Source organism: Anolis sagrei, chromosome 4 (assembly GCF_037176765.1).
Source record: "Anolis sagrei isolate rAnoSag1 chromosome 4, rAnoSag1.mat, whole genome shotgun sequence".
NCBI lineage: Eukaryota > Metazoa > Chordata > Lepidosauria > Squamata > Dactyloidae > Anolis > Anolis sagrei.
In genome coordinates, this window is record NC_090024.1 from 6,158,763 (window position 1) to 6,186,731 (window position 27,969).

The window sequence follows — 27,969 nt, forward strand, 5'->3', positions numbered from 1 at the left end:
AGGCTTCTGGGAAAAGCGGCCTCTTGGGAGAAACCATCTCTGACTCAAAAAAAGGGGAGGCAGAATATTTAAAAAGGCGGAGGAGAAAGATTAGGCGCTGAGGGAGACATTAAAACAACCTATTTGCTTCTCTAAAAATCAACAATTTCAAATAATAACATTCATTTGTACCGGTTTTATATTTTATCCTGTTTTCTTTTTTCTTTGCCTCATAATGGACTCGCCCATGAAAGGGCGAGACCAAAACAATGGGAGGGGGGAGAACAAATCTAAGCTGAACACGTCCCCGCGTCCAGAATACCGGAATCCCTCCCTCGCGTTGTAGAATAAGTATTTAAATAGGGAATTCATTAAAAGGCGTTGGCTTTTACGAATCTAAAAGGTAAAAATGCAAAACAACTCCCCCCCTCTAGATTTGTTTATTTGGAACGATCCAATGGAATGGCAAGAAGAAGGCAATAGAATGGAATGCTCCAATAACGCGGGGAGGGGTGTTAAGAGTCCACAAAGAGCATGCGCAGTGAGTGTCCAATGGGAAGGCAGGAAGAGTCCAATAGACTGGAATACTCCAATAAAAGGGGAGGGGGGTTAAGAGTCCACAGAGAGCATGCGCATCGAATGTCCAATGGGAAGGCAAGATGGGTTTAGTTGACTATCTTTGCATGATTCCTTCAAAGCTGGAACTAAATCCTAGTGTGAATGATAACATATTGATACCATATTTGCCATGGCTCAACACTTTATCAATTGTGGGATAGTTTTGTGAGATAGTTATGCATCCAGAGACTTCACCCCACTGAGGGTTACCACCTCACCATAGAACTCTAATACACTGATGACAATGTTGTCTATGCGCATTCAGAAGAAGATGTACAATCCACTCTAAACACCTTTGCAGAAGCATTCAGGGACTTAGTCCAAAGCTTGTCCATTATTTATTTATTTATTTGTTACTGTTGGGAATTCAGCCTGTGATTGTTTCAGGATCAGGGTGCTTTGGATGTGGGGAATGATGTCAATGAGGTTCAAGATACCAATGGTTTGGTCAGTGATGTTATAGAATCATAGAATGAAAGAGTTGGAAGAGACCTCATGGGCCATCCAGTCCAACCCCATTCTGCCAAGAAGCAGGAATATTGCATTCAAATCACCCCTGACAGATGGCCACCCAGCCTCTGTTTAAAAGCCTCCAAAGAAGGAGCCTCCACCACACTCCGGGGCAGAGAGTTCCACTGCTGAACGGCTCTCACAGTCAGGAAGTTCTTCCTCATGTTCAGATGGAATCTCCTCTCTTGTAGTTTGAAGCCATTGTTCCATTGCGTCCTAGTCTCCAAGGAAGCAGAAAACAAGCTTGCTCCCTCCTCCTCCCTGTGGCTTCCTCTCACATATTTATACATGGCTATCATGTCTCCTCTCAGCCTTCTCTTCTTCAGGCTAAACATGCCCAGTTCCCTAAGCCGCTCCTCATAGGGCTTGTTCTCCAGACCCTTGATCATTTTAGTCGCCCTCCTCTGGACACATTCCAGCTTGTCAATATCTCTCTTGAATTGTGGTGCCCAGAATTGGACACAATATTCCAGGTGTGGTCTAACCAAAGCAGAATAGACGGGTAGCATGACTTCCCTAGATCTAGACACTAGGCTCCTCTTGATGCAGGCCAAAATCCCATTGGCTTTTTTTGCCGCCACATCACATTGTTGGCTCATGCTTAACTTGTTGTCCACGAGGACTCCAAGATCTTTTTCACACGTACTGCTCTCGAGCCAGGCATTGTCCCCCATTCTGTATCTTTGCATTTCATTTTTCCTGCCAAAGTGGAGTATCTTGCATTTGTCACTGTTGAACTTCATTTTGTTAGTTTGGGCCCATCTCTCTAATCTGTCAAGATCGTTTTGAATCCTGCTCCTGTCTTCTGGAGTATTGGCTATCCCTCCCAATTTGGTGTCGTCTGCAAACTTGATGATCCTGCCTTCTAGCCCTTCATCTAAGTCATTAATAAGGATGTTGAACAGGACCGGGCCCAGGACGGAACCCTGCTTGTGGCACTCCACTCGTCACTTCTTTCCAGGATGAAGAGGAAGCCTTGGGGAGAATCACCCTCTGGGTTCGTCCATTTAACCAATTCCAGATCCACCTCACCGTAGTTTTGCCTCGCCCACATTGGACTAGTTTCCTTGCCAGAAGGTCATGGGGGACCTTGTCGAAGGAAGGCCTCTTGTAACTCTATCGAAAAAAGAGATCAGATGAGTCTGGCATGACTTTGATAAATCCATGTTGACTATTAGCAATGACCGCATTTGTTTCTAAGTGTTTGCAGACCACTTCCTTAACAATATTTTCCAGAATCTTGCCTCTTATTGATGTGAGGCTGACCGGACGGTAGTTGTTTGGGTCATCCTTTTTTCCCTTCTTGAAGATTGGGACCACATTGGCCCTCCTCCAATCTGCTGGAACTTCTCCTGTTGATGCAGAGAATGGCATAGCGACACCTATGGATGATGGTTTACTCCCTGAATTGCATATTGAGTATTCATGACAAGTTTGGTCCAGATCCATCATTGTTTGAGTCCACAGTGCTCTCTGGATGTAGGTGAACTACAACTCCCAAACTCAAGGTCAATGCCCACCAAACCTTTCCAGTATTTTCTTTTGGCCATGGGAGTCCTGTGTGCCAAGTTTGGTTCAATTCCATCGTTGGTGGAGTTCAGAATGCTTTTTGATTGTAGGTGAACTATAAATCCCAACAACTACAACTCTCAAGTGTCAAGGTTTAATTTCCCCAAACTCTACCAGTGTTCACATTTAAGCAGATTGAGTATTCTTGCCAGGTTTGGTCCAGATCCATCATTGTTTGAGTCCATAGTGATCTCTGGATGTAGGTGAACTACAACTCCAAAACCAAAGGACACTGCCCACCAAACCCTTCCAGTATTCCGTTTGTCAGGGGAGTTCTGTGTGCCAAGTCTGGTTCAATTCCATCGTTGGTGGGGTTCCGAATGTTCTTTGATTGTAGGTGAACTATAAATCCCAGCAACTACAACTCCGAAATGACAAAATCATTTTTTTAAAGTGAGGGACATACATTGGGTTGTTAGGTGTCTTGTGTCCAAATTTGGAGTCAATTCTGAAGTTGAAGATCAATCCCGACAAGACAGAGGTCCTTCTGGTCGATCGTAAACCTGACCGGGGTATAGGGTGGCAACCTGTGCTGGACGGGATAACACTCCCCCTGAAGTCACAGGTCCGCAGTTTGGGAGTCCTCTTGGATTCAACGCTCTCGCTTGAGGCTCAGGTGTTAGCGGCGTCTGGGAGGGCCTTTGCACAACTGAGACTTGTGCGCCAACTGCGACCGTACCTCGCGAAGGCGGATCTGGCCGGAGTGGTCCATGCCTTGGTCACCTCCAGATTGGATTACTGCAATGCGCTCTACGTGGGGCTGCCCTTGAAGACAGCTCGGAAGCTCCAACTGGTCCAACGATCAGCAGCCAGGATGCTAACTGGGGCCCCTTACAGAGAGAGGTCAACCCTCTTGTTTAAGGAGCTCCACTGGCTGCCGTTTATATTCCGAGCCCAATTTAAGGTGCAGGTGCTTACCTACAAAGCCCTGAACGGTTTGGGACCAGCCTACCTGCGTGACCGCATTTCCATCTACGAACCCACGCGTTCTCTTCGGTCATCTGAAGAGACCTTGTTCATGATCCCACCGGCGTCGCAAGCGCGCTTGGTGGGGACGCGGGACAGGGCCTTCTTCGTGGTAGCCCCCCAACTCTGGAACACCCTCCCCAGAGACCTTAGACAGGCCCCTTCATTGGCTATCTTCAGAAAGAACTTAAAAACCTGGCTTTTCCGATGCGCCTTCCCAGATTAGGAAATCTCCACTACCGAGTCCCACAAGCACTTTACCAGAACCAATGATTGCTGCACACCGCACATCGCACTTGCCCTAGAAACCCTTTATACACCTCCTGTCAAATCAGCACTTTTAATCCTTGTACCCACCTTTTGGCCCGGCCCAGTTGTATTGTGTTTTAATGTACTGTGCTTGTTGTTTACTTTGCTTTAATTTGTTTTAATTGTTTGATTTGCTTGAATCATAGAATCAAAGAGTTGGAAGAGACCTCATGGGCCATCCAGTCCAACCCCATTCTGCCAAGAAGCAGGAATATTGCATTCAAATCACCCCTGACAGATGGCCATCCAGCCTCTGTTTAAAAGCTTCTAAAGAAGGAGCCTCCACCACACTCCGGGGCAGAGAGTTCCACTGCTGAACGGCTCTCACAGTCAGGAAGTTCTTCCTAATGTTCAGATGGAATCTCCTCTCTTGTAGTTTGAAGCCATTGTTCCGCGTCCTAGTCTCCAAGGAAGCAGAAAACTTGCTCCCTCCTCCCTGTGGCTTCCTCTCACATATTTATACATGGCTATCATATCTCCTCTCAGCCTTCTCTTCTTCAGGCTAAACATGCCCAGTTCCCTAAGCCGCTCCTCATAGGGCTTGTTCTCCAGACCCTTGGTCATTTTAGTCGCCCTCCTCTGGACACATTCCAGCTTGTCAATATCTCTCTTGAATTGTGGTGCCCAGAATTGGACACAGTATTCCAGATGTGGTCTAACCAAAGCAGAATAGAGGGGTAGCATTACTTCCTTAGATCTAGACACTATGCTCCTCTTGATGCAGGCCAAAATCCCATTGGCTTTTTTTGCCGCCACATCACATTGTTGGCTCATGTTTAACTTGTTGTCCACGAGGACTCCAAGATCTTTTTCACACGTACTGCTCTCGAGCCAGGCATTGTCCCCCATTCTGTATCTTTGCATTTCATTTTTTCTGCCAAAGTGGAGTATCTTGCATTTGTCACTGTTGAACTTCATTTTGTTAGTTTTGGCCCATCTCTCTAATCTGTCAAGATCGTTTTGAATTCTGCTCCTGTCCTCTGGACTATTGGCTATCCCTCCCAATTTGGTGTCGTCTGCAAACTTGATGATCCTGCCTTCTAGCCCTTCATCTAAGTCATTAATAAAGATGTTGAACAGGACCGGGCCCAGGACGGAACCCTGCTGATGGCACTCCACTTGTCACTTCTTTCCAAGATGAAGAGGAAGCATTAGTGAGCACTCTCTGTGTTCGTCCACTTAACCAATTACAGATCCACCTCACCGTAGTTTTGCCTAGCCCACATTGGACTAGTTATGTTGTATTGTTATGTTGTATTGTTGAGGCCTCACCTGTGTAAGCCGCTTCGAGATGCGGGAGATGCTAGCAGGGTACAAATAAAGTTTAATAAATAATAATAATTCATCCAGTGGTTTTTGAGTTCTGTTAATCCCACAAACGAACATTACATTTTTATTTATATAGATGGAACTCCTTCATATGGTCAAGAATATGTATAATCCCCCTCTCACTCTTCACACACCCAGTGATACAACAGACTCATGTATAGAATTAATTTACTAACAAAACTCCGTGAACAACGTATTATTTTTTACTATTTCCCATCTTTTTTCCCTTTGTCTTTATGTCATAAAAGTATGAAAATGAAATAACATAAAAAAACAAAACAAAGGGAAGCTCAAATTGTGAACACCTAACAAATTGGTGCATTTAATAACAAGCAGTTGGTTGAACAATTCACTCCCTGCAAAATAAACAAGAATCAGGGAGTTGAGGATCCAAACTGATCTCCAAGAGTTGAAACTAGTCCTATAAAGTCCATATTGTAAGAAATATGGAATCAGAACACCTGCCCCAGGCTGCATTTCATAGGAAATTATAGTAGTTCTTGTTCCATGTGAGCCATGGAGGCAAGGTGGACTGACAATGAGGCCATCTCATGCTCAGGAGGCTAACATGGTTTTGTTGTGGCCACTTGTCGCTTTATCGCTTGCCCATTTCACGGGCCCGGTTGGTGGCCGCCTCCACGGCATTCATGACAGTCGCTCGGAGACCCCCTTTCTCCAATTCGTGCAAAGCGTGGATAGTGGTGCCTCCCGGCGTGCAAACCGCACTCCTCAAAGCCGCCGGATGCTCCCCTGTTTCAAGCATCATTTTGGCTGCTCCCTGGAAGGAAAGAAAAGATAAATGTTAATGTGATGCGGCAAGTAAAAAAAGCAAACCCTGAATGGCATGTGAGGGATGGCACGCAGCTTGGAAACTGTACTGAATCTGAAGACACACAATAAAATAATGATGTAATGGGCTAATGGTTTATGGCAGTGTTTCTCAACCTGGGGGTCGGGACCCCTGGGGGGGTCACGAGGTGTCAGAGGGGTCACCAAAGACCATCAGAAAACACAGTATCTTCTGTTGGTCATGGGAGTTCTGTGTGGGAAGTTTGGCCCAATTCTATCATTGGTGGGTTCTGAATGCTCTTAGGTTGTAGGTGAACTATAAATCCCAGCAAGTACATTTCCCAAATGTCAAAGTCTATTTCTACCAAACTCTGCATTTGGGCATATTGAGTATCCATGGCAAGTTTGGTCCAGATCCATCATTGTTTGAGTCCACAGTGCTCTCTGGATGTAGATGAACTACAACTCCACAACTCAAGGCCAATGCCCACATTCCATTGTTTTCTGCTTGTCAAGGGAGTTCTGTGTGTCAAGTTTGGTTCAATTCCATCATTGGTGGAGTTCAGAATGCTCTTTGATCCCAGCAACTACAACTCCCAAATGGCAAAATCAGTCCTCCCCAGCCCCACCAGTGTTCAAATTTGGGCATATCAGGTATTTGTGCCAAATTTTGTCCAGTGAATAAAAATACATCCTGCATATCAGATATTTACATAACAGTTCATAACAGTAGCAAAATTGCAGTTATGAAATAGTAATGAAAATAATGTTATAGTTGGGGGTCACCACCACATGGGGAACTGTATTCGGGGGTCGCAGCATTAGGAAGGTTGAGAAGCACTGGTTTATGGCAACCTGGGCCAGAGTTGTCTCCTGTGCTATTCTAATATATTGTATATACATATAATATTTATAATATTATAATGTAATGCAATATAATACAACTACTACTAATAATAATAATATGATATCATAATTATCATTATTATATATTTATATTACATGTAATATTACTAATAATATTACAATATAATGGTATAGTACAATATAGTAATATTTAATACTGATATTATACTACTCTAATCATATAATATATTATACTAGCGGTCCCCTGCCATGCGTTGCTGTGGCCCAGTCTGGTGATCTGGAGAATAAAATAATGAGAAAGTGTTGGTTTCTAATATATGTAATTCCTTTATGCTTGTAAGTAAACAGTATTTCTTGTTGTTTCTTTCTCAGTGTTGATGTGGAGAGTGTCTGGTTTGCCTACTCCTGAATATGCAGCATATAATTGTCCTTCTTTAGGAATCCCTTTTCAAATCTATGATACTATATCTGTGTGTTTGTGTGAATCATATCTATATATCTATATCTATCTATCTATTTCTCTGGCTGGATGGCTCTTTGTCAGGAGGGCTTTGATTACGTTTTCTTGCCCTGGTGAAGGGAGTTGGATTGGATGGCCTTAAGTATTTTCCGTTGGTCATGGGGGTTCTGTGTGGGAAGTTTGCCCCGATTCTGTCGTTTGTGGGGTTCAGAAAGCTCTTTGGTTTTAGGTGAACTGTGAATCCCAGTGACTACAACTCCCAAATGTCAAGGTCTATTTTCCCCAAACTCCATCTGTGTTCATATTTAGGCGTATTGAGTGCTTGTGCCAAGTTTGGTCCAGATCCATCATTGTTTGAGTCCACAGTGCTCTCTGGATGTGGGTGAACTACAACTCCCAAACTCAAGGTCAATGCCCCCTAAATGCTGCTAGTATTTTCTGGTGGTCATGGGAGGCCTGTGTGCCAAGTTTGGTTCAATTCCATCATTGGTGGAGTACAGAATAATCTTTGATTATAGGTGAACTATAAATCCTAGCAACTACAACTCCCAAATGACAAATTTAATTTTTTGTGTGTGATGGTCACTCCTTGGGTTAGTAGGTGTCTTGTGGCCAAATTTGGCGGAAATTCATACAGTGGTTTTTGAGTTATGGTAATCCCACAAACGAACATTACATTTTTATTTATATAGATAATGTAATGCAATATAATACTACTACTTGGTCGTGTCAGGAGCGACTTGAGATTAGTGATACTATTACTAATATGATATTATAATTATATATTTTATATTACATGTAATATTACTAATAATATTACAATATAATGGTATAGGACAATATAGTAATATTTAATACTGATATTGTACTATGCTAATAACGTAATATATTATATGTATATATATCTTGTAAGCTGCTCTGAGTCGTAAATAAAATAAATAAAAAATAAAAATAAAAATAAATTCTCAGGAAATGAAAGCTTAAAAATAGAAGCTGGACTAATGTGGGGTGCTCACTGTGCAGTTTGTCTGGTCAAGAAACTCAATATAATCATAGAATCATAGAATCAAAGAGTTGTAAGAGACCTCATGGGCCATCCAGTCCAACCCCATTCTGCCAAGAAGCAGAAATATTGCATTCAAATCACCCCTGACAAATGGCCATCCAGCCTCTGCTTAAAAGCTTCCAAAGAAGGAGCCTCCACCACACTCCGGGGCAGAGAGTTCCACTGCTGAACGGCTCTCACAGTCAGGAAGTTCTTCCTAATGTTCAGATGGAATCTCCTCTCTTGTAGTTTGAAGCCATTGCTCCATTGTGTCCTAGTCTCCAAGGAAGCAGAAAACAAGCTTGCTCCCTCCTCCCTGTGGCTTCCTCTCACATATTTATACATGGCTATCATATCTGCTCTGAGCCTTCTCTTCTTCAGGCTAAACATGCCCAGCTCCTTAAGCCGCTCCTCATAGGGCTTGTTCTCCAGACCCTTGATCATTTTAGTCGACCTCCTATGGACACATTCCAGCTTGTCAATATCTCTCTTGAATTGTGGTGCCCAGAATTGGACACAATATTCCAGGTGTGGTCTAACCAAAGCAGAATAGAGGGGTAGCATTACTTCCTTAGATCTAGACACTATGCTCCTATTGATGCAGGCCAAAATCCCATTGGCTTTTTTTGCCGCCACATCACATTGTTGGCTCATGTTTAACTTGTTGTCCACGAGGACTCCAAGATCTTTTTCACATGTACTGCTCTCGAGCCAGGCGTCACCCATTCTGTATCTTTGCATTTCATTTTTTCTGCCAAAGTGGAGTATCTTGCATTTGTCACTGTTGAACTTCATTTTGTTAGTTTTGGCCAATCATCTCTCTAATCTGTCAAGATCGTTTTGAATTCTGCTCCTGTCCTCTGGACTATTGGCTATCCCTCCCAATTTGGTGGGAGATCTCTTGTCTCTAGTAGCTATTTATATTGGTACTAGAGGTTTACAACGGGCTTTTTCTATGTATCAAGGAGGATGAGAACCCTTTCCGTTACAGCTGCCACAAGTTAATTGGGTGTGTTATCTGTTACAACAAGGCAGGCTCCCACCCTAGAAGCTTTTAAGAAAGTGTTAAAAAACTTGGCTTTTCCGATGTGCCTTCGGAGAGTGACCACACAACCCTTTTGTTAGTTTCCATCTACAGTTTGCTTACACAATGCACTTTTCCCCCACCCCAATGAAGCCCAAAATCCCACTGCTCCCCCGTCTCGGGCTCCTCCTTTACATTTTCCCTATTTCCTACCTCACCCAGGGTTTTAACGTTTTTAACATTTTATCCTGTACATTTGGCCCGCCCTCTGTGATTCATTCTATTGTTATTTTGTATTGTTTATTTCATTTTGTTGCATGGTGTATTTTGTTTGTGTTTAATTTTTTTAAAATTGTTTTTAATTGTTCTGGTGTATTATTCTTGGGCTTGGCCTCATGTTAGCTGCCCTGAGTCTCCATTGGGGAGATGGTGGCGGGATATAAATAAAGTTTATTATTATTTATTATTATTATGTTTGCAAGCTTTGACCTTTGCATTTGGCTTAACTTGATGGCTTGTTTGAGCGGAAGACACCTTTGGCTGTTGCTGGGAGCGGTTATGCAGTGTCCTGAAGCTAAAGACTGAAGCTGTTTGGAGTGCCAAGGAAACTGCTTGTTTATGGCAAGATAAGGACATTCTACTGATAAGTAGAGAGACTGTATTATTTTGTTATGTGTTTGCATATCGTCGTGTAAAGAAGAAGACTCACCAAAAATAATGTTTGTTGTATTGGTGAAAACAATTCTTCTGTTTTGCTTTGTGTTTTTGATCTACAGTGAATAAAACTATGTTTTTTGAATTGTGGGAGTTTAAGTCCAAAACACCTGGAGGGCTAAAGTTTGCCCATGCCTGACCTACACTGGAGAATTATGGCTCAATGCAATAGAACGGTGGGAGTTCTAGTTTTACAAGCCTGTGATTCTACATAAAGGCACCCCCTCCCTTACCCTGTTGATTGTTGCTATTAGAGGTTTCATAGAATCATAGAATCAAAGAGTTGGAAGAGACCTCATGGGCCATCCAGTCCATCCCCATTCTGCCAAGAAGCAGGAATATTGCATTCAAATCACCCCTGACAGATGGCCATCCAGCCTCTGTTTAAAAGCTTCCAAAGAAGGAGCCTCCACCACACTCCGGGGCAGAGAGTTCCACTGCTGAACGGCTCTCACAGTCAGGAAGTTCTTCCTCATGTTCAGATGGAATCTCCTCTCTTGTAGTTTGAAGCCATTGTTCCCTCGCGTCCTAGTCTCCAGGGAAGCAGAAAACAAGCTTGCTCCCTCCTCCCTGTGGCTTCCTCTCACATATTTATACATGGCTATCATATCCCCTCTCAGCCTTCTCTTCTTCAGGCTAGACATGCCCAGCTCCTTAAGCTGCTCCTCATAGGGCTTGTTTACATCAGGTTTTTTTTCTAAGTCACAGAGAGGATCTGAACCTTTTCTGTTACAGTTGCCACAAGTTATTTAGGTGTGCTATCTGCTTCAGCATATAACAAGGCACTAGGTTTGCACGCTTTGACCTTTGCATTTGGCTTAACTTGATGGCTTGTTTGAGCAGAAGACACCTTTGGCTGTTGCTGGGAGCGGTTATGCACGCCCTGAAACTGAAGACTGAAGCTGTTTGGAGTGCCAAGGAAACTGCTTGTTTGTGGCAAGATAAGAACATTCTACTGATAAGTAGAGAGACTGTATTATTTTGTTATGTGTTTGCATATCGACATATAAAGAAGAAGACTCACTAAAAATAATGTCTGTTGTATTGGTGAGAACAATTCTTCTGTTTTGCTTTGTGTTTTTGATCTACAGTGAATAGAACTATATTTTTGTTTCTACTTAAAGCAACATACTTGTGTATTGTTGAAGGCTTTCATGGCCGGAATCACTGGGTTGTTGTAGGTTTTTCGGGCTATATGGCCATGTTCTAGAAGCATTCTCTCCTGACGTTTTGCCTGCATCTATGGCAAGCATCCTCAGAAGTAGTGAGGTCTGTTGGAACTAGGGAAAAGGTTTATATACCTGTGGAATGACTAGGGTGGGACAAAGGACTCTTGTCTGCTGGAGCTAGGTGTAAATGTTTCAACTGACCACCTTGATTAGCAATCTTTTGTTGAGAGGTGATTAGATGTGTATTACTTGTGTATTTTTTGAGTTTTTATCACACTGAGAGTAAAAGGAGCTGAGGCATTCTGCAGGCTACTAATGCTATTCTGACAATTTGGGACTTGGGTACTTATTATTGACTAGCTATCAGGCAGATGTGAAAAAGGATCTGAGTAATATCATCCCCTCCCCACTTGAGCATCGTACCAAGAGAGTCTGAGCAGCAATCTTGTTGGCCAGCTGACCTGGCATTCCCATCTTCACCGCACCTTCTGCCAGCGCTTCGGCAAACATGTAAACCTGGGATGGAACGAGACAAAAATGGGAGAGAGAACTCAGCCTCCTAGAATCACAACAAACTGATAAAAACACACAGTATCGCCAACAAGTAAATGCCCAGACAATTCTGGATGACGTCCAGAGAAAGAGACCCACCACCTTCATAGTCAATTGGTTCCATTGCTGAACAACTCTTACTATCAAGACGTTGCTCTTAAAATTAAATTGACATCTATCTTCCTGCAACTTAAAACCTTTAGAACCCATTCTATACTCCGGCACAACAGAGAACAAACCTTGTAAAAAGGCCCAGAAATACTGGAGTCAAATACATATGTTTGTTGCAATCCAGAGCAGGGAACGAGGCCCTAAGATAACTATCCACCACACTTGGCTGTGAAAAACAATCCTTTTTTATTGAAGAAAAATGGTTACAAAATAAAGGAAAAATGCAAGTCAAAAGCCACAGCAAATCAGCAAACATGAATTTAAATGGACAAAGCAAAACCAAAAGCCTCACTGGGAAAATACTGGAACCTGTTAGCAATCCACTAACCGTACTTGATATCCTAGAAATCTTCCTAAACTATGGCCAGGGAACCGGGAGAACTGCCAAGGTCTTCATCAATTCTGAAACGATGCCTGAACTGAGACAATCAGCCCGGCGTATTGCAATTAAAACTCAAGAATTGGTTCCATGAACCACCCTTCTGTTTTGAAGCCAATGTTTTTAATTCTTGAATTCGGGAGGATCAACGCAAACTGAGTGATTTACTTCTGTCTTCCCAAATTTGGCCCCTTCTGTTGTCATTACAGTTAACAGGTGCAGAAGGGAGGGAAAGGTCAAGGTCTCCCTCTGAAACATTCTCATGAACACTGGTACTTTCATTTCCCAAATCTACAGAAGTTCCTTCCTCACTAATTTCAGGAACATTGGCATTTTCCAAACCTACAGCAGTTTCTTCCTCACTAATTTCAGGAGCATTGGCATCAAGAGGTACATTTCCACTAGCATCAGTAAATATATTTTCATTAGCATCAGGAGGAACAAACAGAGAATCAGGTTCAAGTTCAAACTCAGGCTGAACCCCAACAATGTTAAGAAAAAATGGTCAAAGCTAAAATTTCAATGAAAACAGAGTTTTACTTGTTGGGGATGTTGGTGTCGGGTAGAAAAATGCTGTATTAGAAAGGAATGCATTGCATGTATCTCCAGTGTGTGGAAAAAATACAATTCTAAAGGACATGTGCTCACAGCACAGTCCACTGTAGAGTTCTAAAGAGACAGCTGAGTTATTTCCTCCCTGGAAGGAAGAATGGCATGTATGTGAATGTCCTCTTAGCCATATGATTGCTCCCAACCATCTTAGATAGCTTGCTATGATCTCTCTGCATTCATTGCCATGCTCATTGTGTGAGTGTCTTGCTATGGTTGCGAGTATCTCTGTATATTGATGGGACAATTGAAGAATAAACCACCAAAGGAGTCTGGATGAAAGCCAGAGCTCAAATATGTTTTTTCAGACCGTGAACAAGGTCAGAGGCTTGGTGTAATGAATGGGTTTTGAGAAGAAGATTGGGTTAGTCTTTTGTGAGGTATTCAGAGTAGCTATTAGTAGATATATTGTCGAAGGCTTTCATGGCTGGAATCACTCAGTTCTTGTGGGTTTTTTCGGGCTATATGGCCATGTTCTAGAGGCATTTCTCCTGACGTTTCGCCTGCATCTATGGCAAGCATCCTCAGAGAGTGAGGTCTGCTGGAACTAGGAAAAGAGGGGTTTATATATCTGTGGAATGACCAGGGTGAGACAAAAGGCCCTTGCAAAACATAAATGGGTGACACTTTCACCATTTGGAGCCATGGAGAAGAAGAACTCAACAGGTTCCTGGAACATCTGAACAGCATCCACCCTAACATCCAGTTCACCATGGAAAAAGAAAAGGAAGGAAGACTGCCTTTTCTAGATGTCCTAGTCATCCGCAAACCAGATCAACAATTGGGTCACACCGTTTACAGAAAACCCACACACACAGATAGATATCTACATAAAAACTCCAACCATCACCCAAGTCAAAAAAGAAGCACCATTAAAGCCTTGGCAGACCGTGCAAAAAGAATCTGCGAAGCCCACCTCCTCCAAGAGGAACTGAACCACCTCAACTGGGCTCTCCAGGCCACTGGAGACTCCACCTCAGACATCAGAAGAGCTGCAAGACCAAGAACAAGCCACAAGAGTAAAGATGAAGATCCACCCAGAGGAAAAGTGTTCCTGCCATACATCAAGGGAACCACTGACCGCATAGGGAAGCTGATGAGGAAACACAACATACAAACAATCTACAAACCCACCAAGAAAATCCAACAAATGCTCCGTTCAGCAAAGGACAAGAGGGATCCTCTCACCTCTGCAGGAGTCTACCGTATACCATGCAGCTGTGGACAAGTCTACATAGGGACCACCAAACGCAGCGCCCAGACACGCATCAAGGAACATGAAAGGCACTACAGACTACTCCAACCAGAGAAATCAGCCATAGCAGAGCACCTGATGAACCAACCTGGACACAGCATTTTATTTGAGAACACAAAAATGCTGGACCACTCTCACAACCACCATGTCAGGCTACACAGAGAAGCCATTGAAATCCACAAACATGTGGACAATTTCAACAGAAAGGAAGAAACCATGAAAATGAACAAAGTCTGGCTACCAGTATTAAAAAATTCTAAAATTAAAACAGCAGAGAGAAAAACAGGCAGGGACATCTAATCACCTTTCAAGAAGAGTTTGCTCCAGGCACAGTCAGCCCATTGTATGCTAATCAAGGTGGTCAATTGAAAAGATTCACACCTAGCCCACTTACAAAAGCCTTTTGTCTCACCCTGGTCATTCCACAGATATATAAACCCCTCTTTTCCCAGCTCCAGCAGACCTCACCCTCTGAAGATGCTTGCCATAGATGCAGGCGAAACGTCAGGAGAAATGCCTCTAGAACATGGCCATATAGCCCGAAAAAACCCACAAGAACTATTAGTAGATAGCTAGAATACTGTTGTGGAGCAGTGTTGTGGAGACTGTTCAATTCCAAGGGAAGTCTAGTTCAGGGTATTTTTGGCTAGATTCCTAAGGCTCAGTTTTGGGAGTTACTGTCAGAGATTAATTTCCTGAAGTACTTTTCTGTGGTGGAACTTTGAAGACTTGTTACCCAGAAGTATTTAAGATTTTTACTCTAACGCAACCACAAGCTTTTCATGCCAGAAACTTTCTGAAACAATTAAGCATTTGTACCTGAATTATTTCAAGCTTGTTCAATAAACATTCTTGTTCTGTTATTAACTTATACCAGCCTCAGTGTGTGTACCTTTGTGGTCAAAGTATTATTAAAGTCAGTTTCACAGCTGCCACTAAGAAACTATAGTGGCCCAGTGTGTGTTAAAGAACAAACTCACAATATTACCTCAGCCTGATTATTAGTGGAATGATAGCAGCGGAATTCATTTGAAGAATCATTTTAAAGTCTCTCAGTTTTAGTATTTCCCAGTTTCTACCTTTTAAATTACTAAAAAAATTCCCTTCTCTGATCTAATTTCCCCTGATATTGTTATATTTCAGTGGGATATATTTCAACAACTAATTTAAAGAGAAATTCAAATCCATACAACTGTTTTCCAACCATACTCCCTCTTCCTTTTGACAACTTTATATTTTTGGTGAGCCACGTTATATTTTAGGTGGTTCCTGTCGTTATACTGGGCTATAAAATCTCTGCTAACTGTGACTAGGACTCTGCTGTGTTTTGTACTGGAATTAACTGCTTGCCTTTGAGACAGTCTGTCCCACTACACAGTTGGAGGAGGATGTGAGAGGAGGATTTCATGTGCTTACCTGGCAGGGATGTTGTGTGTATTTTACTCTCCCTTCTACTTCTACCCCCACAACAGTTGGATTATGATTTAGAGCAGGCATGGGCAAACTTCGGTCCTCCAGGTGTTGTGGACATCAACTCCCACAATTTCTAGCAGCCAGTAGCTGGTTCTCCAGCAACCAGACTATTTAATTTCTGGGAGTTGAAATTCAAAACATCTTGAAGACCAATGTTTGGGAAGCACAGCAAACACAGAATGAGATGGTTTCCACCAAGTCCCTGGTCTCTTCCATTTCCAAGAAGCCAACCAAGGGCCCAAGAGGGAAAAGGCACTCACGTAGGCCACTCCACTGCCACTCAAACCGGTGTGGATGTCAATGTACGACTCTGGAGCTTCTTCGCAGAGCCCCGAAGGAGAGAGGAGCTTCTTCAGGACGTCCACCTCATTCTCCCCGACACAGCTTCCCCGGGACAGAATGATGGCCCCCGACTGGACCACGCAAGGGAGGTTGGGGATGATCCGCAGCACTTTGGTCCCGGCAGGGAGACCCTGTGGAGCAACAGAAAGAGAAGACACTGACTGTTGGGTATGTTCAGTACAAGTGTTGCTTATATAGGTACACGTTACTAATTTCAATCAGAGATCAATGGGACCTTGATGATGGGGGACTCACCTCTTCGAGGGTCTCGAGCGTAACTCCGGCAGCCATGGAAATGACGACATGCTCGGGAGTGACCGCCGGGGCAATTTCTTCCAGGACGGTTGGGAGGACGTGAGGCTTGGTGGCCAGGAAGACGAAGGTACAGTTCTCCAGCACCTCCAGGTTGGAGTGGGTGGTCCTGCAGGAAAGGGTCTTTTGAGGACCAAGAAAGATCAGAGGAACATGGTGAAACTCACCAAGCATTACTGTTACAATTGCTTCACCCAAGGAGCCAAATCAACGTCTTCTGATGCTCAGAGTACTATTAAAGGCAGGGGTGTATAGCACCAGAAGTTGCCGTTGCAAAACATAAATGGGTGTATATTATGTGGGGTGCTTCTACAAGAAGCACTGCCTGAACATCAAGCAAAAAGTGGGTGCTAGAAACAATATCATACGAAAGCTGACTGGCACAACCTGGGGATCACAACCAGATACAGTGAAGACATCTGCCCTTGCGCTGTGCTACTCTGCTGCTGAGTATGCATGCCCAGTGTGGAACACATCTCACCACACCAAAACAGTGGATGTGGCTCTTAATGAGACATGTCGCATTATCACAGGGTGCCTGCGCCCTACACCACTGGAAAAATTACACTGTCTAGCCGGTATTGCGCCACCTGACATCCGCCGGGAAGTAGCAGCCAATAGTGAAAGGACCAAGGCAGAGACATCTCCAGCCCATCCCCTGTTTGGGTATCAGCCAGCACGTCAACGACTTAAATCTAGAAATAGTTTTCTAAGATCTACAGAGACACTCACTGGAACACCTCAGCAAGCGAGAGTCCAAAAGTGGCAGGCCCAAACCCAGAACCTCAACCAATGGCTGATACCCAATGAGAGACTCCCCCCTGGGCACACAGAGGACTGGGCGACCTGGAAGGCACTGAACAGACTGCGCTCTGGCACCACGAGATACAGAGCCAACCTTCAGAAATGGGGCTACAAAGTGGAATCCTCGACATGCGAGTGTGGAGAGGAGCAAACCACTGACCACCTGCTGCAATGCACCCTGAGCCCTGCCACATGCACAATGGAGGACCTTCTTGCAGCAACACCAGAGGCACTCCAAGTGGCCAGATACTGGTCAAAGGACATTTAATCAACTCTCATACTCACAAATTCTGTAATCTGCTTGTTTGCTTTGTTTCTGTTAGAAATGTAATATAATTTGACTGGTTGTTCTGACACGACAAATAAATAAATATGTGGGGTGAGTGGTCTTATTAATGAAAGACCTCAAGAATGTACAGCAGAGTAACTTATTAGCAGCAGCGTGACCCAGCACCCATAGCCACAAGTGATAAAAAGAACAAAAATGCACGGACCAATGTTATCTCTTCCTTAGCAGGCTTTTCTTTGCAGTAAAAGAATATGGTTACACTATTTACAAGAACAAGGTTTCTATAATACAAATAAAGTTCTTTAGACTTCCTTCTTTGCTTCCACACTGGGCTTCTTTCTCACACAGATAAACAGTTTTGCTCTCTCAGAGCCTTTTTTCACATTAAAGTTATACAGGAGCATCACACAGTAACTATACACATGAGACCTTCAACCTGGGGTTTCTCTCCCACGCCAGGCCTTCCTCATACTTATATTTATTTATTTCGTATCAAAAACCTTGCATAAATTTGTACAAAACTGATAAAAATAGGAGAACAAGAGGCTAAATATCTTTTGACCTCATACTGAGGGTGAGGTAGGCCTCATACTGAGGCCTTTCTCACACTGAGGGCTCTCTCAGACTGATAGCCTTTCTCCCACTGAGGCCTCCCCATACGCTCTCTCAGACTGATGGCCTTTCTCCAACTGAGGCCTTCTCACACTGAGAGCTGATTCAGACTGATGGCCTTTCTCCCACTGAGGCCTCCCCACACGCTCTCTCAGGCTGACGGCCTTTCTCTCACTGAGGCCTTCTCACACTGAGGGCTCTCTCAGACTGATGGCCTTTTCTCCCACTGAGGCCTTCCCACACACTCTCTCAGGCTGTCGGCCTTTCTCCCACTGAGGCCTTCTCACACTGAGGGCTCTCTCAGACTGACGGCCTTTCTCTCACTGAGGCCTTATCACACTGAGGGCTCTCTCAGACTGACGGCCTTTCTCCTACTGAAGCTTTCTCACAGTGAGGGCTCTCTCAGACTGATGGCCTTTCTTCCAATGAGGCATTCTCACACTGAGGGCTCTCTCAGGCAGACGGCCTTTCTCCCACTGAGGCCTTCTCACACTGCTCTCTCAGACTGACAGCCTTTCTCCCACTGAGGCCTTCTCACACTGAGGGCTCTCTCAGGCAGACGGCCTTTCTCCCACTGAGGCCTTCTTACACTGCTCTCTCAGACTGACAGCCTTTCTCCCACTGAGGCGTTCTCACACTGAAAGCTCTCTCAGACTGCCTTTCTCCCATTGAGGCCTTCTCACACTGAAAGCTCTCTCAGACTGATGGCCTTACTCACACTGAGGGCTCTTTCAGACTGCCAGCTTTTCTCCCACTGAGGTGAACTAACACTGAGGCCTACTACTATTTCTGAGGCCCTTCTCCCACAGAGACCTCTCACAGACTGAGGCGAACTAAGCTGCAGGCACAACTGCTTATACTGAAATGAGCTTTTGCTGAGTCATTGCATCCATTTAACCCTTTCAGTGCTTGACTCACATTTTTGTAATTAAAATGGCCTAGTTATTATTTAATATTTCTGACATATTTCGCCTCCTATTTTATAAGCCTCAAAATACCTGTAAGCAGAGGACTCAGGGCAGATTACAATGTACATGTACATGGCAAACATTCAGTGCCATTTAGACACACAACATATATAGACAGACACACCCAGAAGCTAATTAACATTCCAGCTTTTTCATGAGGGTATTCTGGCCACCAGGGGAGCTGTCACTTCACCGTCCATTTGTGACACTGATGAAGTACTTCCTCATTCTTTGCATGCTTGCTGGAGATTTTTATGGCGTAAATTAGCCTCCCCACATAAGTGGTACCTAAATTTCCTACTTGACAGATGCAACTGTCTTTCGGGCTGCAAAGGTCGACAGCAAGCTACAAAAATTGGTTGGAAACTCACTCCGACCTGGGATGGCTTCGGACTCATGACCTTTTGGTCAGTAGTGATCTTAATGCAGCTGACTCCCAGCCAGCTGCACCAATGTCATATGTTCTGCAGTTGATGATGCTTGGTGATGGGTTAATGTAAGTATTCTAAAGGGTTTAGTAATCTGTAAGTAAGAGTTCATGGGTGAAAGCAATTAAGGGTGGAGGTATGCAAGAGATAGGTTGCAACTGGATGTTTGTGGATATAAGGAGCAAGCCTTGGAAATGATCTTTAGGAGAAAAGTATTGTCATATTTTGGTGGTGGATGCTGCTGGTTTCCCCCCAGTTTTGTTGGATTTTCGGTATCCTGACCTGTCTCCTGTTATCTTGGAACCCTGGAACCTTTGGACTGGCTTTTGACTACGGTATAGACTCTTGATCCCTGCACTTTGTTTATTGAACTCTCAGCATTTGACCACTGGACTGGTGACTACAGTGTAGCTTTTGCTTTCAGTTTTTGTTTGTTCTGTGCCTGACTGCTATCTTTATGTTTTATACTTTGGTCTATTAAAATAGCCAGCAAGTAAGTGCTGTTTTAATTAAACTGTTTGATAAAACTGGGAGTTTGGTTCATCTCTACCTAAATAAGGCAGAGCCCTGGCAACGTGACAGCCACAGTCCCGATGCTATGCATGTATCGATCCTCAAAATGAGAAACCTGGTTTGCCAGATGTTTGACTACAACCCCCATCGTTCCCATCCTCAACAAGAAACTGGGCAGCAACTTCAGCAACTTCTCGCTGTCTTGTCCTTGCTTACCTGGAACTTCTCCAGATTCCTATTGGATGGAGCACTGGCAAAGATATTCACGGGCTGAACATCTCCTGAAATGGAAGGAGACAGAAAGAACAACTCAATGAAGACAGAGTGAATCATACATTGTCCAAATACACAATGTGTAGGAAAGTTAAAAAAACATATTTTCCACCTAAGTATCAACACCATCTTTAACTTTTAAACTTCCATTAAGCTGGAAATGTATTGTTTCTGCAGTAAATATCAAAACTGACCACCCGTAGCTCCACCAAACCTTCTCATCTAGAACACGTCACATTCAGCATACCATCGGTATGGTTAGATCGGAAGGCATCGCGATTCACGATTCCGTTACCTTCCCCAACGTATGGGACAATTACCATCTGATCTCCAACACTTCATTTTTGGATACGTTGCCGTTGATCGAGCGTATGATGTCGACCCAATTCCAGGACTTCTTAGGTGAGAAGCTGTATCCTGTTTGGTTTGACTCTGGCTTTCAACATGGTTTTGGGATCGAAAGAGCCTCAGTTGGCCTCCTGGATGATGTGCGCCCATCTGCTCTGTCTGGCTTCTTAGAAGCTTTCGGTGTGAGAAACCATGATAGCGTCCCAAGTTGTCTTGCGGGGATTTGGCTTCAAAGGAGGACGGTGTGGTGGACCGAATCCTTCCTGGAGGGCAGATTCCAGAAGGTAGTATAGAAGAGGACACCTTCACCTTGGGTGTCCTGTAACTATGTTTATTGTCCTCATGCTATACAACATCTACATGAAACCTCTGCAAGAAATTGCCTAAATCACATGCGTCAAGACCTGCGGGCCAAATCTGGCCTGCCATGTAATTTTAAGTGGTCCTCTAGACCAGCCATGGGTCAACTATGGCCCTCCTGGTGTTCTGAACTTCAACTCCAACCATTCCTAACTGCTGGTAGACCATCTGTTGGGAAGGATTTGATTATGTGTTCCTGCTTGGCAGAAGGTCATTGACCTGAATGACCCCTGGGGGTCTCTTCCAACTTTATTATTGACATATACAAGCAGTCCCACAAACAACTCATAGTTAAGAACAGGAGTGAGACAATAGGAAATGAAAGAAATCTACCCCTCGGAAGGAAGGGAAATCCACTCCTGGAAGACTTATTGTGGGGAATCATTTGCTTTGATAATTTGGATTATATGACGTGTAGATAAGTGGTTTGGGCTATATGGCCATGTTCTAGAGGCATTCTCTCCTGACGTTTCGCCTGCATCTATGGCAAGTATCTTTTTCATTGTTTTGAGGTTTGTTATTTTCCCATGCTCTGTAAATATCCTACTTTTTTGCCCCAGAAAGTCCAAAATTAAGGTAAAATACTAGAGCTAGTTGTCCAATATCACACAAAATGTTTCCTTGCCCAATTGGCAGATCAAATTGGCTATAAAGGACAATTTCGGAGTTTAGTTTCGGGATACTAGAAAAAAAATGTTGGTGCATAATGTATTATGACTTTTGTTGTTGCTTATAGCAACTCAATGGGAAAAAAATCCTATTATTATAGCCTCTGGCTGTAATAATAAACCCAACAACAACAAAAGAGAGACCCGTTTCGTATGTTTCCATGAACAACAGGAAATTTCCACAAAGTCATAAAACACCCAGTTATATCCCCAAGCAAAACACTCCTCCATAAAAACACACGCAATGCAGAGCAGAGAGATAGCCAGAGTTATGAGGAAGTAGCACTATTCGTTTCAAGGGGCTTCCTCTGAAGCAAATGTGCTATGTATTTGACAGGTGTTGCTGAATTACTATTTTATGGTATTTTCTTCAAAAATAATAAAATGCCATAATAATAATAATACAACAGCCAGCAGAGTGATCTTCTTTGCTGTGGATTCATCTTGTTTTCAAATAATAATAATATATTGTCGAAGGCTTTCATGGCCGGAATCACTGGGTTGTTGTAGGTTTTTTCGGGCTATATGGCCACGTTCTAGAGGCATTCTCTCCTGACGTTTCGCCTGCATCTATGGCAAGCATCCTCAGAGGCAGTGAGGTCTGTTGGAACTAGGAAAATGGGTTTATATATCTGTGGAATGACCAGGGTGGGACAAAGGACTCTTGTTTGCTGGAGCTAGGTGTGAATGTTTCAACTGACCACCTTGATTAGCACTTGATGGCCTGGCAGTGCCTGGGGCAATCTTTTGTTGAGAGGTGATTAGATGTCCTAGATTATTTCCTCTCTGTTGTTTTCCTGTTGTAATTTTAGAGTTTTTTTTTTAATACTGGTAGCCAGATTTTGATCATTTTCATGAAATACACAAGCATGTGGACAATTTCAACAGAAAGGAGGAAACCATGAAAATGAACAAAATCTGGCTACCAGTATTAAAAAACTCTCAAATTACAACAGCACAACAACAGAGAGGAAACAACCAGGCACATCTTAACACCTCTCAACAAAATATTGCTCCAGGCACTGTCAGGCCATTATATGCTAATCAAGGTGGTCAGTTGAAACATTCACACCTAGCTCCAGCAGACAAGAGTCCTTTGTCCCACCTGATTATTCCACCTGGTCAAACCTACAACAACCCAATAATAATATAATAATAAAGATAATATATTATATTATATTATATTATATTATTATTAATAATAATATAGATCTCGTTTGCTGTGGACATACTGTACTTTTGTGTCAGTAAAATAATAATAATAATATTAATCTGGTTTGTTCTCTTAATTGAGACCGAATGGGACACCTTAGTAATCAGAAACAAATATTGACAATGGAAAAAGAATCCTTTTACAATCAGGAAGTTGCACTCTATAAAAATATGAAGGTTTTGACTTAGATGTGAAGGCTTTAACCTCCCACCAATTTTTTCCTTTGCCGATTGAAAATTGTGTCACAGCCTTGGAAAGTTTTTATTTTGCAGACTGAAAACTGTGTCATGGCAATGGAAAGTCCCCCCCCCCCCCCCCAAAGATCAGAGATAGGCCAGCTTAATTATTTCTCTAACAGATATTTCCATAGATAAATGGATTTTTCCACAGACAATTGAGTTTTGCAATTTTTCTTCGTTTCTTTTGAGTCTTATTTTACTTGCATTGCAAATGCACCAACATACCATAAGATTTTACTCTGGAATATGTGAAAGAGCTCATTGCTTTTGTTCTCACTGCACAATTACTACCTTTTTTAGTACGATAGCTGCATGAAGTGAAATGATAGGATTTGTAGTTGAGTGAAACACCAGAGCGCTAGGAATAGTTTGCATTTCCCACAAAGAACACTTTTTTTTGTTTGCAGATTAAATTGAGTTCCCGATCCAAAAATGGTGGTTGAACTTCCATTCTAAAATAGTCCCCAAAGAAGGCCTTAATAAGGGCAGTTGCAGAACAGAACACATTGGGCTATTTATTATTTTGAACATCTTAAAATATGCTTCCAGATTCTTCGGTAAACTTTCTGTAATGCCGGTTCCTTGAAATGCTTGAGATTTGAAGCGTTTTGCATTTTGGACTATTTCTATACACATAATTATGAAATAATTTGGAGACAGGACTCAAGTCCAAGCAGAAAAATGCACTAATGTTTCAAATACATTTCATTTCATTTAGTTTCGTTGTGCAATAGCGCAATGGCAATAAAGATATTCATTTAAGGGCCGGGCTGTAGCACAGCTGGTTAATCTGTGCTTTAAGATCACCTGGTGAGGCCAAGCTCTCGATCCCGTCTGCATCACAAATACATTTGACGTAGACGAGAGTCAGGGCCTTCTCAGTGGTGGCCCCTCGGCTATGGAATGCCCTTCCTAAGGACATTAAATCGGCCCCTCCCTCTTAACCTTCCAGAAAAGAGTGTTTGAAAATGCAATGTAAAGATATAGGAACTTGGAACGACTGGACAACGAGATGGACAATGTTTTTAATTAGGAGACGCAAATGTTTTTATTACGTTTGTTATGGTTTTATACTATGTATTAATATTTTAAATGGGCATTGAATCGTTGCCTCTGTAAACCGCCCTGAGTTGCTTGAGGGCTGAGAAGGGTGATAGATAAATATAGTAAATAAATGAATTGCCGACAGTATTAAATCACTGCCGACCAGAAAGTGGCAAGTTCGAAGCCTGAGTCAGACTGAGCACCCGACTGTTAAGTCTAGCTTACTGTCCACCTAAGCAGTTCGAAAACAGCTGAGCTGTGAGTAGAGAAATTAAAGGGGGGTATTTTAAAGGGGGGGGGGGTATTTTACGATACCATAAAAATGCCATGATCAAAGGAAAACAAGGAAATGTGATCAAAAGGGCTTGGCATCATAGCGGATGAAGCGACAGCACAATTGAGCATAACCCAAAAAGTAACTTTTGCACAGCTCAAAATGCAGTCTAGATTGGGACAACATTGGATTGGTTACTGGAGACATTCCTGGAAAGCCTTGATATATAGGTTTGATGCAAGGTATTATTAGTATAAATAATAATAAGAATAATGAATTATTAATAATAAATTATTAATAAATAATAATTATTAATTATTATATTTATTTATACCCCAATTTTTTCCCTCCACAAAGGAGACGCAAAGCAGCTATAAAAGTCTCTTAAGGAGTAGCTTAGCTTGGAGGATTTCCTAGATTTTCTGCTCCATAAACCATTCACTTGTTTAACTTAGCAAGGCCGTGCTGGATCGGAGCAAAGGTCTATCTTTTGCAGCGCTGCATTCTTGCACAGCCAAGGTTGTGAGAGTTACACAGCCAGAACCTGGCAATGACAGTTTGCAAAATGACAGTTCCCATGGCAGCAGAAGTGGTATCAATTTGAATTAATTCTACAGTGTAGACCAGGCATGGGCGAACTTTGGCCTTCACTCCAAGTGTTTTGGACTACAACTCCCACAATTCCTAACAGCTTACTGGTTGTTAGGAATTGTGGGAGTTGCAATCAAAAACATCTGGCGGGAAGGCCAAAGTTCACCCATGCCTGGTGTAGATACGCCCACTACAGACAGCTTGGTACAGTCAAACTACCAATCCTCAAACCCCCCATGCTGGCAAACACTGTCCAATCTGTATAAATAAATATGTAATATTCGTTTGTGGGATTAACATAACTCAAAAACCACTGGACGAATTGACACCAAATTTGGACACAAGACACATAGCAGGCCAATGAGTGACCATCACTCATAAAAACACTGAAAAACACAACAGAAGGGACTTAAAAAGCACAATTTTCAGTGTTTTCATGAGTGATTGTCACTCGTTGGCCTGAAAGGTGTCTTGTGTCCAAATTTGGTGTCAATTTGTCCAGTGGTTTTTGAGTTATGTTAATCCCACAAACAAAAATTGAAATACACAAGCATGTGGACAATTTCAACAGAAAGGAGGAAACCATGAAAATGAACAAGATCTGGCTACCAGTATTAAAAAACTCAAAAATTAGAACAGCAAAACAACAGAGAGGAAACAAACAAGGACATCTAATCACCTCTCAACAAAAGATTGCTCCAGGCACTGTCAGGCCATTATATGCTAATCAAGGTGGTCAGTTGAAACATTCACACCCAGCTCCAGCAGACAAGAGTCTTTTGTCCCACCCTGGTCTTTCTACAGATATATAAACCATTTTTCCTAGTTCCAACAGTCCTCGCTACCTCTGAGGATGCTTGCCATAGATGCAGGCAAAACTCAAGAGAGAATGCCTCTAGACCATGGCTATATAGCCCAAAACAAACCCTACAACAACCCAAACATTACATTTGTATTTATATAGATTATCTATCTTTTAATATCCTTTAAAAAATAATGACCCTCAAAGCTACCCTTCTCTTCTGACTTGGTCAGGCCACACCGGGAATCAAACTGTGTCCAATTCTGGGTAATGCAATTGAAGGGAGATGTTGACTCTAAGCTGGAATGTGTCCAGAGGAGGGCAACTCAAATGATCAAGGGTCTGGAGAACAAGCCCTATGAGGAGCGGTTTAAAGAGCTGGTCATGTTTAGACTGCAGAAGAGAAGGATGAGAGGAGACATAATGGCCATGTTTAAATATGTGAGGGGAAGTCATAGGGAGGAGGGAGCAAGCTTGTTTACTGCTGCCCTGGAGACTAGGACACAATGGAGCAATGGCTTCAAACTACAGGAAATAAAAGAGAACACGAGAGAGAGCTGTTCAATAGTAGAACTCTCTTTCTGCTCCGGAGTGTGGTGGAGGCTCCTTCTTTGGAGGCTTTTAAACAGAGGCAGGATGGCCATCTGTCGGGGATGCTTTGAATGAGATTTTCCTGCTTCTTGGCAGAATGGGGTTGGACTGGATGGCTCAATTAGGTCTCTTCCAACTCTAATTCAAGCGACAATATATAATAATGGGTTGTTATAGGTTTTTTTGGGGCTATATGGTCATGTTCTAGAGGCATTCTCACCTGACGTTTCGCCTGCATCTATGGCAAGCATCTTCAGAGGTAGTGAGGTCTGTTGGAACTAGGAAAAAGGGTTTACATATCTGTGGAATGACCAGGGTGGGACAAAGAACTCTTGTCTGCTGGAGCTAGGTGTGGAAAATGGGGTTTATAGATATATCTGTGGAATGACCAGGGTGGGACAAAGAACTCTTGTCTGCTGGAGCTAGGTGTGGAAAATGGGGCTTGTAGATATATCTGTGGAATGACCAGGGTGGGACAAAGAACTCTTGTCTGCTGGAGCTAAGTGTGGAAAATGGGGTTTATATATATCTATCTGTGGAATGACTAAGGTGGGACAAAGAACTCTTGCCTGCTGGAGCTAGGTGTGGAAAATGGAGTTTATAGATATATCTGTGGAATGACCAGGGTGGGACAAAGAACTCTTGTCTGCTGGAGCTAGGTGTGAATGTTTCATCTGACCACCTTGATTGGCCTGGCAGTGCCTGGGGCAATCTTTTGTTGAGAAGTGATTAGATGTCCCTGATTGTTTCCTGTCTGTTGTTTTATACTAATATTACCTACCTAGCTATCTATATATTCTAATATCCCTTTTCTTCTTCAAATAATGACCCCCAAAGCAGCTCGCAACACTAAAAGCAGTGCAAATGACCATTTGAAACCCACAATATGTAATCAATAATTACATTAACATGTAATTGCAATACATTAAGCCACCTTGTGTCGCCTTCGGGCTGAGAAAGGCGGGATATAAATACCGTAAATAAACATAATTAATCATTAATTGCATTAACACATTAATTAATTAAATTAAAATATAATAATAATAATATAGTAATTAATATTGTTTATAATTAATCATTAATTACATTAACACATTAATTAATTAATTAAATTAAAATATAATAATATAGTAATTAATAAATATAATTAAAAACAGGATTAAATATAGAATTCCTAAAACAAACCATAGTTAAAACCATTTTGAAAACTGTAAAAAAATATAATTTTTAAAATATTATCACACTTAACACACAAGCCTTTGACAACTCAATTAACACACTTAATTAGTTCCCCCCTGCTATTAGGTATTAGCCCTGCATCCTCATACCTGTCAGCAAGATGGCTTGGGCCACAGCACTGGCCATCTTCCCTGCACCAATGAATCCAACTCTCATCTTCTCCATCTTTCCAAGAAAAACCTATTTCCCTTGTTTACCTGCTGGAGGTCTTCTATCTATATGCCATTCACTTTTTAACTCCACCCAGACCACGCCCCCTTGCATGAGCCGGG

General features: G+C 42.7%; 1 protein-coding gene across 2 annotated transcripts; it reads right to left on the minus strand.

Annotated features, from left to right (window-relative positions):
• Nucleotides 1–5,431: 5,431 nt before the first annotated feature.
• Nucleotides 5,432–27,936, minus strand: PYCR3 (pyrroline-5-carboxylate reductase 3). Of its 2 annotated transcripts, XM_060775973.2 has the most exons (7): nucleotides 27,787–27,936; nucleotides 20,649–20,939; nucleotides 20,272–20,336; nucleotides 16,385–16,564; nucleotides 16,048–16,260; nucleotides 11,772–11,864; nucleotides 5,432–6,058 (listed from the first exon to the last, which is right to left on the minus strand). In XM_060775973.2, exons 1-7 carry the CDS (start codon nucleotides 27,860–27,862, stop codon nucleotides 5,876–5,878), a joined length of 1,101 nt encoding a protein of 366 aa, XP_060631956.2. In that variant the 5' UTR covers nucleotides 27,863–27,936; the 3' UTR covers nucleotides 5,432–5,875. The 2 variants fall into 2 exon arrangements, with proteins under 2 accessions (XP_060631956.2, XP_060631957.2); XM_060775974.2 differs by lacking the exon at nucleotides 20,649–20,939.
• Between the last annotated feature and the right edge of the window lie 33 nt (nucleotides 27,937–27,969).

Excerpts from the sequence above, each read along its gene's own strand:
- PYCR3 (XM_060775973.2), bottom strand. The coding sequence starts at position 27,862 with ATGGAGAAGATGAGAGTTGGATTCATTGGTGCAGGGAAGATGGCCAGT. Across the intron at positions 16,565-20,271 it reads GGAATCTGGAGAAGTTCCAG|ACCCTTTCCTGCAGGACCAC; the intron begins GTAAGCAAGGAC and ends GGTCCTCAAAAG. Across the intron at positions 6,059-11,771 it reads TTGCTGCTCAGACTCTCTTG|GGAGCAGCCAAAATGATGCT; the intron begins GTACGATGCTCA and ends CTTTCCTTCCAG.